This window comes from Clarias gariepinus, chromosome 1 (assembly GCF_024256425.1).
Source record: "Clarias gariepinus isolate MV-2021 ecotype Netherlands chromosome 1, CGAR_prim_01v2, whole genome shotgun sequence".
Classification (NCBI taxonomy): domain Eukaryota; kingdom Metazoa; phylum Chordata; class Actinopteri; order Siluriformes; family Clariidae; genus Clarias; species Clarias gariepinus.
In genome coordinates this window covers 37,769,862-37,787,362 of record NC_071100.1, presented here as the reverse complement: position 1 = coordinate 37,787,362, position 17,501 = coordinate 37,769,862, and the positions used below count along the sequence as shown (strand labels likewise).

Genomic DNA, 17,501 nt, shown 5'->3' with positions numbered 1-17,501 from the left:
ACACCACTTGTGTTTTTTATTGGATGTTAATGAATGTGTGAGACTAATTTCATAACCACACCAGTTTGAGTTGCTTCTGGAGTTGGGGCTTTGGGACAGTTTGTGTCTGCACAGTGCTGGTTTATGGGATTATAAGCTCTTAGATCTGGCACAAGTTTCCAACCTTTGTCCTGTAATAAACCCACCTGCAAAGTCCTAGTGATTGTCCTGCTTTAACACACACACTTTATCTCAGGAAGGACTATTAATTGAACCCTAAAATATGCAGGACATGCAGATTCTCTAGGACCAGGGTTGGATCTTCGTACCATAATGAAAGTTTTTTTTTTTTTTTTTTTTTTTTTTGCTCACTTCGATGATTATCTTCCTCTTTCTCATTGTGATAATCTGAGGACTGTAACGTTCAGCTTTGCTTTTGCTCCTAAGAGGTATTTTCTAGTATATGCTGTTGGTCATGTCTTTACCTTCTCACTGGGCTCAGGGTGCAGATTTTCCTCAGTGTGGAAGAGGTGGACGGGGCAGAACCGCCAAAACACAAACTCTTTTTAAACAGTCAGATCTTGTTAATGAACTTGTACTGAAAAGTTTGTGTGTGTGTCTTTCTAGTGTCCTGTGTAGAAGCTGAGATTCCTGTAGCTGCTGTGGCCGCCACGTCCGCTCTGGAGGAGATGGCTCTGTACAGCAACAAGCGGAAACTCCGACAGGGCCGACGCAGTCTAGAGACAGCTGTCCCCACATAATTTCTATTACTCGCGCGTGCACACACACACACAGACACACACACAGACTGTAAAGATAGTGCACATTAGCTAGTGATACTACAAGGTATAGACAAAACTAAAATGTAGATTCACAAAGAAATGTGTGAAAGACTTTCAACCACTCTAGCTTCAGTCAGTTTTTTTTTTTTTTAGTTTTTTTTAAAGAAACACTACAGCTTCTTGTCTCTTGCACAACAGTCATGCCTTTTTAGCTAACATTTAGCACAGATGTGGAAGGCTTCTCCTCTTCCTCTGTAGTGGACGGTTAAGGAGGGGCCATCATACCATGCAAACTCAAACTCCACTCCTGTTTTTATTTTTATTTTATTTTTTTGTCTTCTTTCCTACAGTTTGCTTTTAATGAGCTAAATTATTTTTAGATTATGTTGATTTGGGTGCTTTTTAATACTTTAGTTTTAAACCTCTGATATTCATTTGTTTAAAAAAAAAAAAAAAAACAACTGCTTGACTTTTTTTTTTTAAGGTAGATGTGTTAATGTTCACATATCCTAGGAGATCAGCTGTTTTGAAAAGCAAGCGATCATTCTGATAACTTCACTGCCCATACAGGAAGGGGGGGGACAAAACATTTTACACTTAATTTATTTCCGTAGTCGCCACTGAGGCTTTTATTCGCTTTTTAAATGATGCATTATAGTTGGGAATATTCCACCAATCAGTATATATTTGCTGGTTTTTGGATGTATTGATTTATCAGTGCTCTATAGCTCTACATCAGCTTTATCATAACCATATCTAGTACCAAAATCAGCCGCTGTTTTTTTTTTTTTTTTTTTTTTTTTTATCCAATATTTTGGATTCGGATCATTGTGGCCAATTAACATATGGTCTTGTTGTTGGTCTTGTGTTCTGAGGGTTTATCTGAGCGCAGCTTAACCTAAAATAAACATCTCTCTAGTCTTCCTGGGCCAGGACTAGAAAATGAAAGATAGAAAATTACAGAATGATTCAAACTTTTTCTGTCCAAGTGCATTGGTTACAAACCAGAATATCATCCTCCTTTTTTTTTTCTTTTTTTTTTTTCGTCTGCTTCCTGGACCATGTTGCTGTTTGCTGGAACATTCCCATTACCATTAGTGTGTGATAAATGCTCACTTCAACAAACTCTCAGAACGTGAACTTTAAAGGAGCAGTCTGAAGAGAAGGTCCAGCTGTCCATTTTAGAAAATATGGTACCATTCTTTCTATTTATGTAACACTGGGGTTAGGGGATGAACTATAGCATCCCGCTGTTACTTTTTTTTTTCTTTCTTTTTTTCCATGTGAATGAATCATGTTAATAAACTTTGTCTCTGGAGTGGCTACTCCAAATCTCCTTTCCAATTAGTTTAAAATCTAAAGCCACTGAAATGCTTAGGCTTGTGTGAATAATGTAAAAAAATAAAATAAAAAATGCTGTGAGAAGCAGAACTCCAAGATAAAACTGAGCCAGTGTGTGCAGTGACAGTGGGATCCAGACCCAGGATAAACTGGTGTTCACTGCATGTATATTGGCTTAAAGCATTATTTTGATGTTTTTCTTTTTGTTGTTGTTGTTGTTTTTACTCAGTCCTGGGTCAGGAAAAGGACGTTTCTCATCCCTGTCTATAAATCATCATTCTCAAACCAGCTGCCATCAACACTGTGGTCACTCTCATGCCAGACAACGTCTTTATCTTTTACTAATCATAGTTTTTCATCTTGCTAACTGAAATTCAGTTTTGAATGACAACACTTGGGAAATGGATAATCGATGATTTATTGTATTTTTGTAAAGAAAGAAATCACATTTTCACGCTATTAATGAATGGGATTCACTACATTTTTGCAGCCGGACCGTTGTTTTAATCTCTCTTGTTCTTGATTTCTTTGGGATGGGGGGGTGGGGGGGCTTTTTTGCTACATAGGTGATGCAGGGGCTGAATCTGAGGGTTAGAGCTCATTCAGGTCTGTAACTAGTGAATTTGTACAACCAAAGAAGTCTATTTTGTGGTTCAGGAATAATAAAGTTTACTTTTCATTTAACAAGCTGATGTGTCTGTGTCGCTAAATACTTTTTAAGGAGTTTTAAACTGCAAAATCAAATACTTAAATCATTGACGAGCTCTACATAAATTCCTACCTAGGCATCCATTACCCACCATAAATTGCAGTCTTTTATGATAAAAAAAATTTGCATTGTTCTGTATCATGATTGAGATTTGAATGGTTTTTTTTGTTTGTTTTTGGGTGCAGCATTACATAATCAAACAACCTGCATTTACAAAGGTTGTGTCCAAGACAATAGTCACCTTATTGATGCGTTTAAAATGAGGAATAAAGCCTAATAGGTTATATATATGCAAAAGGCTGGAGTGAATATTTATCTAATATCAATATTTGCCAGCACTACTGGCAAAGCCTTTTTATATAGAAAATTATTCATCAATCAGTTTTTTTTAGCATCTTAAAAATCTAAATCACCCTTGCTTACTTTTGCATGTTGATTCCCCCACCTCCCCCAAGATTCTTTACCCAGAAAAAAGAATTTGGAAATTAAAATGAGGATAAACACTACTAACAAGGATGTAGCACTAGAGAAATACTGAAACTGCCTCTGAATACATCGTGCATATCATAGAGTTTTATCATTTGGATAAAATTATGTGGTTACAACAAAGGACTTTTGAAAATCTGTTGAATTAACAAACTTTTAATCCCTCCCTTTCACAAGGAGTTAAAATACAACCAATACAAGTAAAAACCAGTTCTCATAATTTTGCATTGCTTTTATTGAGTCATAACCTCCAGTCTTCCTTTAAAGTTCAGCACCATCTCAAATCTGAGATTATATATTAATGTCTCCATTTAATACAGTTCGAAACCTCCGCCCTACGCTTAAGGCTCTTGGCTGTGTCCTTGTTGACCCTGCACTCTGACCCCATCTTCATAACTGAGATATGCAAACAAAATCATTTCACTGTGCTGTGAAGTTCATGTCGTAAATAATCAAATCTTAATCTTAAGGCGTGGAAGTAAACACCGGTTGTTTGGGCAAGGCACTATGTAGTGGTGATGTCAGAGCCCTCTCTGGGTGACCGTTGCATGTCATGGTAGCTTGTTTGTGTCAGATCGCATGTTGCTCCTGGAAACACTAAAATGAGGTGCTTTCTGCAAAGACAACACCACATCAGTGTTCAGTTCGTTTAGGGCCATGCACAGTTAAATGGTGGTGTTCTGAAGATAAATCTGCCTCACTGCAGTACAGTTGTTTTCTGTGTGTGTGTCTCTCACCCTCAGTACTGTCCTGTTGTATGCGTTGTAAAAGGATGTGGCGCTGGGACTGTCTGCCTGCAACTTGGTACTTTCCTGGCCATTTCTCTGCTGTACAACACATCATGATTTAAGGTTTAGCTGAAGTGTATTCACAATGCACTGTTTACTCAATAGTACTTTAATAGTAAAGTTTTTTTTTTTTCAATATGAGAGCTGTTAGGTTTATGATGGATTAGAATACATGTGAGAAAATGTCTGACAATTGATTTGCCCAGGTTAACAACAAAAAAACAACAACTAAATATTTATTATTCCTGCAGTGTCACTAACCAAAGCCAAAGCTTTATCCACAGGAACTAAACCTGGTCCAATAGGTCCATCTTTGAAGATGGATAGAACCTCATCAGGTAGCAGAAAGGACTCATTGTACCAGCTCTCAAACTCTAACACAAACCACAAAGGCAGCATGAGTTTAGTAGTAAGTATTAGGTTATACAGTATATGTAAGAGAAGTACACTATATTGACAAAACAGGCCCGTAGCCAGCCTAGTGCAAGGGGGGGTTCTTTTTTTTTTTTTTCTCAGTATTTTGTATTTGAGTATTTATTCATTTTGTATTTCATTTTGAGGTTTAAATACTGCATTTTAGTGACATGTGCTGGATTAGCTTGTCTGCTGGTATCATAATGTGCATGCTTTTGAAAAATATTACCAATAATGATCTAATAATAATAATATACAAATATTACGGAAAACGACGATTAGTTTATGTACTTACAAAACTGTGGGATGAATAAAAATGATTTTTTGTGTGCTTATTTTATTTTATGTTTTATGTAACAATTATTCATGATAAACTTCATTTGAATGCTGTCTACACCGCGTATAGACACCAGACAGCATCGCCTATGGTTAATAGAATAATTTAATAAATCTACTAATTTAATATAATAATTTATTAATTCAAAATAAAATGTAAATAAATCCTAATACTATGCATGGTCAAGCAGGTTTGTTTATGCATTGAACTCGTCGTTCTTTCTTTTCTTTTCTTTTTTTGATGGATTAACATTATTTAACATAATAAATTCACAGATCCATCAGATAGGCTACTGTCTGTTAATGTTTATTTAAGATGTTACAGACTTGTCATAGCCATTCAGACTGCTCAAGAAAAGGCACAAGAGAACTATTGTGTGTGATGTGGGGTTGACGATTAGCTACCACTTAACTAGCGTTAGCAATTTGATCTTGAGGTAGTAACAGACTCACTCTGTTTGGCAGTCTTTTTCAACATATGTTCAATATTCTGCGATAATGACGCTGCTGCCTGCTTTCTCTTCCGTCTCTCCTGCTCTTTTTGACCCATATTATACACCGCTAGATGCCGCCTCACAGATTTAAAAAACGTCAGTTGCTGCGCAGACTCGTCACATGTCGCGTTTTTTTTGTAAATTGTTTTGTAATAAAGTGTTATTTTAAATAATGCCCAACAATTTTAATCTGTCTCAATAATAATAATAATAATAATAATAACAACAACAAAAAATTCTGGACCTTTGGCAGTGAGAGGTGGGTCGTTCGAACCACCCGAACCCCCCCTGGCTATGGGCCTGCAAAAGTATTGGCTCGCCTGGCATCACATGCAAATGAACTTAAGTAACATGCAATTCTTAATCCATAGGCTTTAATATGATGCTGGCCCCGTCCCCTTTGCAGCTATACCAGCTTCAACTCTTCTGGGAAGGTTTAGAAGTGTGTTTATGGGAATTTTGGAGCATTCTTTTGGTCAGACACTGATGTTGGACGAGGTCTTTGCTCTAATTCATCCCAAAGGTGTTCTATGGGGTTGAGGTCAGAACTCGGGTGCGGGCCAGTCAAGCTCATCATAGGCAGTCACGTTGGAACATGAAGGGGCCGTCCCCAGAACTGTTCCCACAAAGTTGGTACCATGAAATTGTCAAAAAATGTCTATACTGAAGCATTAAGAATTGCCTGAAAAACAACCCCACACCAGTTCCAACATAACTGCACACCAATACATAAAGCAAGGTCTATGAAGTCATGTTCTTCCACACTAAACTCAGAGCCCTTACCTCAACCTGAGACAACACCTTTGGGCTGAATTAGAGCGGAGACTTTAAACCAGGCCTTCTGATACAACATCAGTGTCTGACCTCACAAATGCCCTTCCTGAAGAATGGTCAAAAATTCCCATAAACCTTGTGGAAATCCTTCCCAGAAGAGCCGGCTGAAGCTGTTATAGCTGCAAACATCATATTATACCCTATGGATTAAGAATGGGATGTTACACAAAATTATATGCATGTAAAGGCAGGCGAGGGAATACTTTTGGCAATATAGTGTATATTAGGCCCTTTAATGAATGTTACCAGTGAACAGGCGCACGCGGCACTGGTCCACAAGATGTCTGCAGTATTGCACCTCGGCTCTGGTGCCGAGCAGCTCTTTATAGTTTTGCCTGTACTGATCCTTGGCCTCTCTGAGTTTTAGAAGTAGAGTTACCTCAGCCTCATCCAGTACAGGCTCCCCTTCTGCACTTAATAACTGGCCTGAAGATGAAACAACACACAAGCACAAGCTGCCTCAGTATATAGAGTATATATGGTATATAACTTCCATAATATTGTAAACTGTTCTAATACCGTTACAATACATGATACTGACCCTGATTCTGCCTCTGTTCTTTACACAGCTGGAGTTCAGAGGTCATGCGGTCAATGTCCCGTTTAATTGAGTTGATGATCCCTGTGAGGTCGTGCTGTTTTTCCAGACGTTCTTTCAGTACAGATTTGTTTCCTTTCAGGATTTGGTCGATTTCATGGCCCTTTTCTGACTTGTAGATCTCAAATGCTTCCATCTTAGATGGAGGAGTGCTGGCAAAAGGACAGAGCAAGAATTTAATGATTAAAAGCAATCTGTTGTACATCTGCATCGGTCTGTCTGTCTATGGTATACCACACAGGAAGGTAAAAAGCATGATGACACACGTGAAGAGTAAACATGCATTCAGGATCATAATTTTAACAATCGTCCTGTGTCTTGTTCCCAGGATAGGATCAGGTTTCACCACTTGACCTGGACAGTAAATGAGTAAAGAAACGAACAGAAAGAGTTCATACTCGCATCTCTTCGGAGCACCGTCGGCATACTCCTTCCTCTCGGACACATTAGGAGGATTGAGTGTCTCCGTCTCGCTCTGCATGATGGTGAGATCCTCACTCAGGCCTGTGCTACCTTGACCGTTTTTTCTGTCCGTGGATAAAGAGCAGTATCAGATTCAAATTTGATTCGTCACATACACAGTACGATATGAAGTGAAATGCTTATATGACTGCTGATGACCCTTAAGATTTCTAAAAGAAAGTTTCTGTGTAAAATAAGAGAATTTACTAATTAGAATTATAAGAGAAATATATAAAAACTAACTCCGCCAGAGTGTCTCTTTTGGGTCACTTATATGTTCCTTTTGTATTCTATCTATTTCTTTCCTTTTTTTTTAATTATCCATGAACAAAAGCAAAACAGGCCTCTAACACTAGCTTGTTCTATTCTATTTCTATTCTATCTCATTTAATTTTATTACATAATAATAATAATAATAATAAAAACCTTGCTACATGCACTGTGTTTAGCTAACTGAGACTTGTTATAGCACTTGCATATCTTTGCTCTTTTGTTTTTTTTATTTTGAGTGCTTTTCTTTAAAAAAATATATATATATAGATATATATATATATAATTTTATTTTATTTATGTTTAATATATATGTATATACTGTATAAAAGCAGGATATTTGACAGAAAAAAGTTCATTTGTATAGTTCATTTGTAAAAAAACGTATTTAGGGTATTTTTACCTCCTCACTTTTTGTCATGACATTATGCAAATTACGCAATGACATCATTTAGTGACTTTTAGGACACCCAATGCCTACTTTTCTTACTGAGGAGTTTGCAACACTGCTTCCGATAGGGCTCGGTCACTGACTGTAAAGAAAGGGAATCATACTGTATTTCGAGAAATAAAAATGTGTAAGAACTTATTACCTGCTGCTCTCTTTGATCTTCTTGGCTTTGCTTCGGCCGGGTGACGCAGACTGTCTCTGTGATGATGCAGGCACAGTGAGTCTGTTTTCATACCCCACCTCCTCCATAAGCTCCTGCACATGAAGAAAAAAAAGGGAATGAACAACTCTAACACCAAACCCATGAATAGTGTTTTTTTTTTCTTCTTAATGCTTCTCATGCTTCTTAATACACTTTGTCCATCTTGCCAACATGCTTTCGTATTCCCACATGAAAATATGTTGCGAGCCATGCATGCACCGCTGTCTTCATTTCTTCACCAGAAGTGAATCTTCATCCTCGTAGGGCTGCTTTCAGTTTGATGAGCCAAGATTGGGTCTATAGGGGAGGATGCTTTAACGGCTCAAAATGTCAATTTTGCATCGACAGTGTGTGCAGAAGTGTGCGGACGTGTATCGTCATGCAAGATCACGACCCCTTGAGTTGCGGTCCTTCGCAAGAGCTGAGTTGCGGTTCAGCTCTTCGATAAGAGTCTAACTATAAGGGGCATTATGGATAATCTTTCACTCACCGTAAAAATGTTATTATATTTCGAAACCTGTATACGGACAGGAACATTTAAAACGAGTAATGTATTTGTATGCCTCAAAGTGCTGATTTAAGACAGACTTGGGGAAAAAGCCATACTACTTAGACAGCAAGATTGCAACTTTATATTACCAAGAAATCAAAACCCCCTCTGTTCTAAAGACTCTTCCATGACATGACAGCATAATAAATAAATAAAATAAATAAATAAATAAATAAATAAGCACAGTATAAACTTGAGATTCACCTCTCATAGCCGGAACTATTTTCAACAGCACTGTGATAAGAAAAAGTAAAGCTTACTTTATCAGCAGAGGAAAAACGTGTGCTCTGAGTGTTCCCCACTGCAATTAACTTCGGACTTATCTGCTTTTCAAGATGCTTTTCCTGTTCTCTGTTTCTCAGCCACACACACACACACATATGCACATTTCTTATCACATTTTTAAGAAAACTCCATCACTTTTCATCAATATATGTGATATTATGATGTAGACAGAAGGTAGGAAGGTTGCCTACTTACTGGTAAGCCTTTTTAAACTGGGCAAAAACTGCGTGGATTTGCCGAATGCTGGCGATCTGAAAGAGTTCAGAAAATCACTGTCACCTAAAAGACAGTGTTGATAATATTATGTGTTCCGATTTGTAATCCATTCTCCCTCTTTGCATCTTCTCCCCTTAACCCAAATGTAGTCAGTTACCCAAGACATGTCTGATGTTTGTTTGGTTCTGCTTAGATGCTTTCTAAATTTATAAATCAGATCAAAAAGTGTGTAATGATTTAGACCAGCATTTAGGTGTGCACGTTAGCTTTGTATGAACCAGCATTAGACACTAAACACATCTTGCCTGTATTTTGTAACAGGTGTGCCAAAACTAAAACATTCCTTTTACCCGTTTCCATTCTACTGTACCGTGATTTCATCCAGAGTGCCAGCCAGATATCTGTGAACCTCACTCCTTATCAGCGCTACCTGCGTTTCTGACAGGTCCTCGTATGTCTCAGCTGCCCGATTGGCCTTGGTACGAAAAGCACAGCGCAAATCGAGACTTATTAATAATCTAGTTATAATCAGGAGATGGAACAGCTAGTCTGCAGGGTCAGTAATATTCATTAGCACAAATACAACAAAGTAACAAATTAAAATTAAATAAAACTATTTTTAAATATAAAAATGTGTTTAACAAATGAAGACAAATTTCATCATCAGTCGGTTCTATGTTCATAAGCTCAATACGAATTAGTTTTTTTACATTCTATATTTTTAATCATGGTATGTAGATGTGTGCTCAGGTGCCCACATACTTTTGGCTACGCAGTGTGTAATGAGAGTGTTATTCCTCACTGACATTAACCACTTTACTAAGTGAATACTAACCAGTGTGTTCTGAAAGGAAAGCTCCTGCTTCAGAAGTTGGATTTCCTTTTGCAGTGTTTCGACCTGGAGCTGAACAACAACAACTCGGGTGATCAGTGTTGACATATTCTCAGAACACGCTTAACATTTTATTATAACCTGTTTTAATCCAAGATTCCCGTTCCACACTGCTCTAGATATTAGATCCACTTCCACAGCTTTTCTCTTACTCACATGTTTCTGAAATAATGTCAACTCATGCATTACAGTCTAACCAGAGTGTGACACACAAATCCCTTGTAACGCATTGGACAAATTCGGAGTCCTACCACAGGGTCGATGTGCTTGTTGAGAGCTGGCTCGGTGCACACACACTTCATCCTGGCAGCAAAGCGGAGAGTGGAGAGCTGCAAAACACACAAGATACACACAGCTGAAGCCAGTTTAAGGAAAAAATGACAGCTTTTTCTTGTCTTCACCTTGTCTTCGTAAAGAGAAACCTGTTTACCGTCTCATCGATCTGTCCCTCTTCACCGTAAATGTTGGCCACCAGCACTGTGTTACAATTTCCACCTGCACACAGACAAGTTAAGCATGACCTCAGTATTATATAATACACATATACGCTATAATACACGCTCTCAGTCCTGGTAAACGATCAAAATCTGATTCATTCTGTTACAGAATCAAAAAGAGTGTTTGGTTTTTATTATAGTATCAAATTCATCCAGCCTAATGATCCGTACGATTTCCTTTTTAACTGACTTTTTCTCTTTTAAAAGTACTTAATAAGGGTAATAAAAAAATGTTTTAAAGCAATCAGAATTTTAAAGTAACCAGTAATTAGGTGAATTACGCCCCTATACACGTAAAAACTGAAGCTTAGATGTTCAAAGCATCCTTTCCTTACATTACTCATTAGAAATAACTTTTGACGGCTTTAGAAAGAAATGAAATATCCTCAAAGATTAGCTTTCGTTCTGTTTTTGAATAGATGATAATTGCGGTTCACACACTCCTGCAGCACTTAACTAATGTGATTGCACAATACTGTTGATCCCACAATACTAATGTAGTTTTTATTCCTAACTGTTGCCACAAACCCACTGCACAGAATGTCCCTGTGCATAATGCGAGGTTCATGGTTTGTCAAAATTGGAATAGAAGAACTTGAGTGACCTGTAACATTAATAATAAAAAAAATAATAATAATAAAAAAAACACCTGGATGAAGCAAAGTCCCACACCCATCCAACTCCAAAACCTAGCGGAAAGCTCTTCCAGAACACTTAAAGGTTAAAAAGGAAACTACATCTGGAATTTGATGTTTAGGTGTCCACAAACATCTGGCCACCTTTAGAGCATGTGTATTTTAAGCTTTGGTGTATCAGACTGACCGAGAGAATCTTTAAGAGCGTGCGTCAGCTTGCTTTGTCTGAAGGGCACGTGCTCTCTGCGTCTGTCAGCCAAGGCCAAGATGGCCTGCTCCAGGAAGGACAGAGATCTGTTAATGTACAGGGCCTCTTTCTGTACCTGACCCTCCGACTAAAAAAAGAGAGAGAGAGACACCAAGAGGTCAGTCAGAACTAGAAAAGGCATTTATGTTTTGCCGAATTAGTCATTCATAACAATGAAAGTGATGCATGAACTCACCCCAGTTTTGCTCAGCCTCTCAGAGCCAGCGAGGTCCACCAGGTTGAGTTTGGACGTGACATACGTTGCATTTGACAGTGTCCGAGAGCGGGACTGAGACACGACCAGACATACAGACAAAACCTTAATGCTGATTCATGTCACACAGGTTTAAAGAACGTGTACAGTTCCATTATGTTTAAATAACAGTACGAAACAGTACGAGATCTCCCCCAGTGTACAGTGTAGAGCAAGAGTATGTGCACATTGATCTTTCGCTGACACGTGACAACCACGGTGTCAGTCACAACAGACCAAACACAATGGCCAAACACTAACAGAAAGATCATCTGATGATTACCTGATTACCTACGGGATGACCTGATGCTTTGTCACATAGTTTAAAGAATAATCAACTGATCATTGTTATATGCAATATGTTGTGGTGGACTTTGTGACTTATTCAAAAGAGAAACAATTGTGTGAAAATGGATGAGAAAGGTAATAAGCATATTCATTTGCAGATGTTTGATTTGTCACGGCCAAAACAATATTGGTGCTGATTTTCTGCTTTCCAAAAAGTCACTAACTCCAGCTGTATTGTAGAGGTGATTTTATATGTCGTCAAAAACTAAACTTGATGTACCTTTGTAGATGCATATGACCTGTAAAAAAAAATTAGCTTAAATTAAAGCATTCTGTGCCAAAATAAAGGATTTTTTCCTCAAAGTCCTAACAGTGGTTTTGTTTAAATGCTCCATATTAGACACACACCTTATGTTATGTGGACAGAACATATTTTAAAATTGCTTTTTGTAATCTGCCAAATAATTATTGGAATCACATATACCATTAAAATTCCAGGGCTACCTCATTGCTTTGCATGAGAAATACTTTTTCGGTAAAACCTTAAAAGGCGAAAAGTCCATAGCGTTCCAATTGGCTAAATTTCACCTTAATGACAATTAAGATCCTTAAAAGATTTGAATTTTAAAAAGTTACGGACACTACATAAATGGGCATGAGATTGTATTTAGCAAATGTGTTTTTAAAAATGTGCCGGCACGGTGGTGTAGTGGTTAGCACTGTCACCTTGCAGCTCCAAAGTCCAGGTTCGATTTCCGTCTCTGTGTGCATGGAGTTTGCATGTTCTCCCCGTGCTTGGTGGGTTTCCTCTGCGTACTCCGGTTTCCTCCCACAGTCCAAAGATATGCAGATTAGGCTAACTGGCGTTTCCAAATTGCCCTTAGTGTGTGAAAGAGTGAGTGTGTGTGCCCTGCAATAGATTGGCACCCTGTCCAGGGTGTACCCCCGTCTCTGGCCCTAAGTCTCCTGGGATTTGCTCCAGGCCCCCCGCGACTCTGAATACAGGATACATCGGTATAGAAGATGAGTAAGTAAGTGAGAAATATATATATCAATGCAAACACTAAGAAAAAAAACAAAGCTTGGATCTGGAGATTTGAAGCATTAGGTATTATGAAAAATGTGATTTACTTTTACCCCTAGGTGAGACACTTTTTAGCACCAATACCATGTTTTGGCCTTTATCGTAATGTGACGGTGTACATGTGATTTCTCCTGGATTTGGTGGTGTTTGCTAGCATTCACTTTGGCTCATTCAGTCCTTCCGTTCCAAATGGGATGATGCTCTCAAATATTCTGTGCCTTATGCTTAAAATGTGCATAAAATCATGTGTTAATTAATACTGACATTTTAAGCTTTCTAATTAGAAAATCTGATCATCTGTTCTAGGGTTGAATTCCAACTAGTATAAGATGGAAAGCCAGTGTGCTATGTAGACAGTACAATCCCTTGTTCCACACACCAAGTAATGCTCTTGATCAGGGGTTAGAGAGGGATCGGGTTAGTTAGTTGTGTTAGCCATGAACAGAACAACATGGATGGTTTAGTGGCAATTCAGAACGACTTAGCAATTACTAAAAAGACAAAGGGCTTGGGTTTGTATGTGTGTTCGGGACTCGCATCTGATTAATAACATTCCTTTTGCTATCCAGAAGTGAGCGGGACCATGGGAGAAAGACGTCATAAAGGTGCATCAGGTGCAAATGATCAATTGTTCTTACCTCAATGTAGAGAGTAAAGATGCAATGTGACCGGGACGAGTTCTTATTGAGTGCATTTTCCCCTATTATTTTACTCATCTCTCCCTGGGAAAACAGTGATGACACGGTATTTATTTGTACACAAGTACATTTTGCACAAATTTCACTTGTAACACATTACAATCTTTAAAAAAAATTGTGCAGTAATAATGGAGGAGCGTAAATAAGACACCTCAAATAGCAAGTTTAGTGCCTCTTCTTCTCTGTGCACTGGATGTAAGGACAGGCCCTTTACTGAAACCCCACCTTCTGGCTCTTCCACCACGGCTAAGGTTCCACAGTGCTTTTTCTGTCCGCCTTTTACAGATGCTAGCAGGTCCACCAACGTCTCGTTGTAAATCTCCAGAAAGGACAGGCGCACAGAGAAGGTGTGGTCTACACGGTTGCTGATCTCATGAAACACCTGCGTACATAACACATTTTAAGAAGCTGTTATTTTTTGGGGTTGGTTTTGGTTCTTTCTTGTGTAGCTTTGCAGCTTGTTACATATCCAGGATTAAAACCGAGAACTCCTGGTGTAGTTAACATGATATAATATTTGTATACCTCCTGTATGGCACGAGGGATGATGCCTCGTTGTTTGTAACTCTCAGTGGCGCCCGTTATTGTGAAGGTCTTTCCAGCCCCAGTCTGCCCAAAGCACATAACCGTTCCTAATGCGATGGAGAAAAACTTGGTTGTTTCAAACTGCTGACACATGATAGGCCTATTAGATACCTGCATAAATGCTTAGTTATAAAGTAGACTGTAAGGATCCAGCAGTCTTACTGACCATTGTAACCCTCCAGAGCTCCAAGCACCACACTGCGCGCGACCTGGGCGTAGACGGCTTCTTGTGATACATTGTGCATGATGCCATTGAGCCGAAAAGACCAAGAGCTCATCTGATTATTTAAAACACCTTTCCTGCCATTCTTTCTCAGCCGTACATTCACCGTCTAAGAGACGTAACATTAATAAACATGTAATCGTCATGATGTTTTGTTACAGTGTAGTATGGGAAATATAAGTTACACTAAAAGTAATAGTGTCTACTTCCTTGCTTGTCTTTATGTACCTGTTTGTCGGGCATGACTTCCATGAGCTCTTGGGCAAATTGTGTTGTGGGCCTGATGCGGACGTACACCATAACCTCATTGTGCATGCTCATAATTCCTGTATTTAATATATATAAATGAAACATGCATAAAGCAGAGCATAAGCAAGAACAGTTACTGTAACAGTTTGTCTATGTCAAGCACATAACAGTAAGGTTTATAGCATCTGATAAAAGTCTTGTGGGTTTGGCACGAAGAAAAAGACACTGAAGACTTCTATAACTTAAACAAAAAACTCACATCCGTCACCAGTCAATCATAAATTATACACATATAGACTATTCTAAATTCAATTAACTTTCTCTCATTCATTCCCTCATTATCAATACACCCTGAACGAGGTGCCAATTCATCGCAGGGCAATTTGGGAAAACCAGTTAATCTATTCTTAATAATAATGTCTTTGGACTGTGCGAGGAAACCGGAGGATCCAAAGGAAACCCACCAAGCATGGGGAGAGCATGGAAACTACATGCACACAGACCAGAGGTGGAAATTAAACCCTGGAGGTGCAAGCTGACAGTGCTAACCACTAAGCCACCATGCCACCCAATGGTCGTTAGGATGGTTAAAAATGGACATTGTTGCAACGCAGCTTTACTGGATCAAAAGAAAATTAGGGAAATTTGTATAAATCAAAATGATCAGATTTTGAGGCTGATGGTGGCAAAGAAAAACTCCCTGAGATGACAATAGAAAGAAACCTTGAGAGGAACCAGACTCAATGAGGAGCCCATCCCCATTTTGGTTCTATCAAATAGCAGGAATTGATTTGCTGTCATACTGTGTATTAGGAGGCTGGATATTCGATATAACAGGAGATCTGTTTAAATTAATATGGAGTCCAGTTCATTATTGGAGGCTCGGGTACAAAACTGTAATGATTTAAATCCTGATCTATTGAGCGACTGCAGTCACAAGCCATCAAAGAACATCTGTCTGCGTCTTCATGGTCAAGTGGAAAACGTCCGCAGTCACCACACGCATCCCAAGCAGACCACACGGGGCTTCTATGCATAGGGCTCTCCAACCATAAGAGGGGCATCAGGATGAGTCAGACAGGTCCAGAGGGCAGAGGGGTCAGTGATCCAGACCCATCTGCTCTCCACCGTTCTGAGTAGATTTAGAGAGCGAAACAGTCTGCAAACTGAGTCTAATATAGTCTTATATATTCCAGATATGTAAAGATACAGTAAATCCTGGTACAACAGTGCAGGTGGAGCATTGTTCAGTTATTGCTGAAAACGCCTATCACGCATGCGCCAAAAATCCAAAAATACGGCACGCGCTGCTTTGGCGCCCCGCCCATAAATCCATGCTACTACAACAAAACGTGTAGTATTAAGGGTTGTTTTTATCGTTTTGTGTTTTGTTGTACATTTTATTTGCATGGTTAATTAACCAGTCGACTTGTGCACTGACGGGGAACATTAAAATCCACATGTCAGAACGTGCTACCAGAGTTAAAGCGAAACGGATTATATTTTGATAAACAACGTCACAAAGTGCTACAGGTATGTTAAGAAAATGTAACCTAACCAAAAACTATAAATATAAATATATTTTTTGCAAAAATGATATTTAACCATTCAAAACTATACTTACGATATGATGTAACTATACACTTCTACTAACGGCTGGTAGGAAACATATAACAAAACAGCCGTGTTAACGAACACAGAGGCTTGACAAACTCACCTTTCTAATTTATATTGTAATTTCGGCGAAGTTTCTTATTTTCCTCGGTTACACTCATTATCATTACTGCTAACTCCGGCTAGAGCAGCGTGTTGACACGGTTGCCAAGACAGCAGTGCAGTGGGTGGAGACAAAAAAAGGGAACGCCCCATACCGGAAGTCCTTACACATCACTATCTGGAGAAAAGCATTTGGCTAAACCTGTTAATTATTGAATTCTGTTAAATATTGAAGATTGTTTCAGTCAGGTCCCTTATCCCCAGTGAAGGGTTATGTTAATGCTTCAGCATCTTGGACAATGATATGCTTCCAACTTTGTGGCAACAGTTTGGACCCTATTCTTTTCCAACATGACTGTGCACAAAACAAGGACTATAAAGACAAGGTTTGATGAGTTCAGTGTGGAGGAACTTGACTGACCTTGACCTTAACCTCATCAAGCACCTTTGGGATGACCTGGGCTTCTCACGGGAACACTCCTTTATCACGTGGACAGCCTTCCAAGAAAAACTGTTATTGCTGCAAAAAGGCGGATCCACTCCATATTGAAGTCCATGTATTTAGATACAATGACATTGCAGGGTTGATCAAATACTTTTGCCAATACCTGAGTACCTCGGTCATCCTGATTTTTGTTTTAACTGGTTAAAACAGTCTTGCGTGTCGCATCCGTCTTACAATTCTACGTAACACGTGTAAAAATATCTGCTTTGCTTATACTTTGGAGCCAAATGTGACAAAAATGCTCATACACTAACTCCGGCAAATACTACTGTATTCAGTGTGAGCCAAGACTAACCCATTCAAATTGCACATTGGTCCAATGTGGGTTTTCTGTAGGTATGTTGTCTCATGTGAGAACACTGTGGACACAAATGTCCCAAAATCTCCTCCAGAATGATGTGGGCTGTTCACTGTGGGCTTGTGACAGTGCCT

The 17,501-nt window shown here is 38.8% G+C and overlaps 2 protein-coding genes across 31 annotated transcripts in view; one reads left to right on the top strand and one right to left on the bottom strand.

Annotated features, from left to right (window-relative positions):
- scrib (scribble planar cell polarity protein) overlaps positions 1 to 2,786 on the top strand; it is a 91,496-nt gene extending 88,710 nt beyond the window's left edge. For 28 of the 30 annotated variants that reach the window (XM_053511914.1, XM_053511757.1, XM_053511835.1 and 25 more), the window contains one exon: positions 607 to 2,786. In XM_053511914.1, the coding sequence (XP_053367889.1) occupies positions 607 to 740 (134 nt within the window). In that variant the 3' untranslated portion in view covers positions 741 to 2,786. The remainder of the gene's footprint in view (positions 1 to 606) is intronic. The other 2 variants (XM_053510732.1, XM_053510713.1) reach the window with 1 other exon arrangement.
- Positions 2,787 to 3,514: 728 nt separating this feature from the next.
- On the bottom strand, positions 3,515 to 16,669 carry kif9 (kinesin family member 9). Its single transcript, XM_053499149.1, has 20 exons — positions 16,566 to 16,669; positions 14,828 to 14,925; positions 14,543 to 14,708; positions 14,317 to 14,423; positions 13,943 to 14,173; positions 13,732 to 13,815; positions 11,665 to 11,757; positions 11,409 to 11,556; positions 10,520 to 10,584; positions 10,341 to 10,418; positions 10,033 to 10,101; positions 9,568 to 9,672; positions 9,177 to 9,232; positions 8,957 to 9,047; positions 8,087 to 8,199; positions 7,160 to 7,288; positions 6,705 to 6,913; positions 6,410 to 6,589; positions 4,347 to 4,459; positions 3,515 to 4,124 (listed from the first exon to the last, which is right to left on the bottom strand). Exons 2-20 carry the CDS (start codon positions 14,918 to 14,920, stop codon positions 3,963 to 3,965), a joined length of 2,292 nt encoding a protein of 763 aa, XP_053355124.1. The 5' UTR covers positions 14,921 to 14,925; positions 16,566 to 16,669; the 3' UTR covers positions 3,515 to 3,962.
- Positions 16,670 to 17,501: the final 832 nt, after the last annotated feature.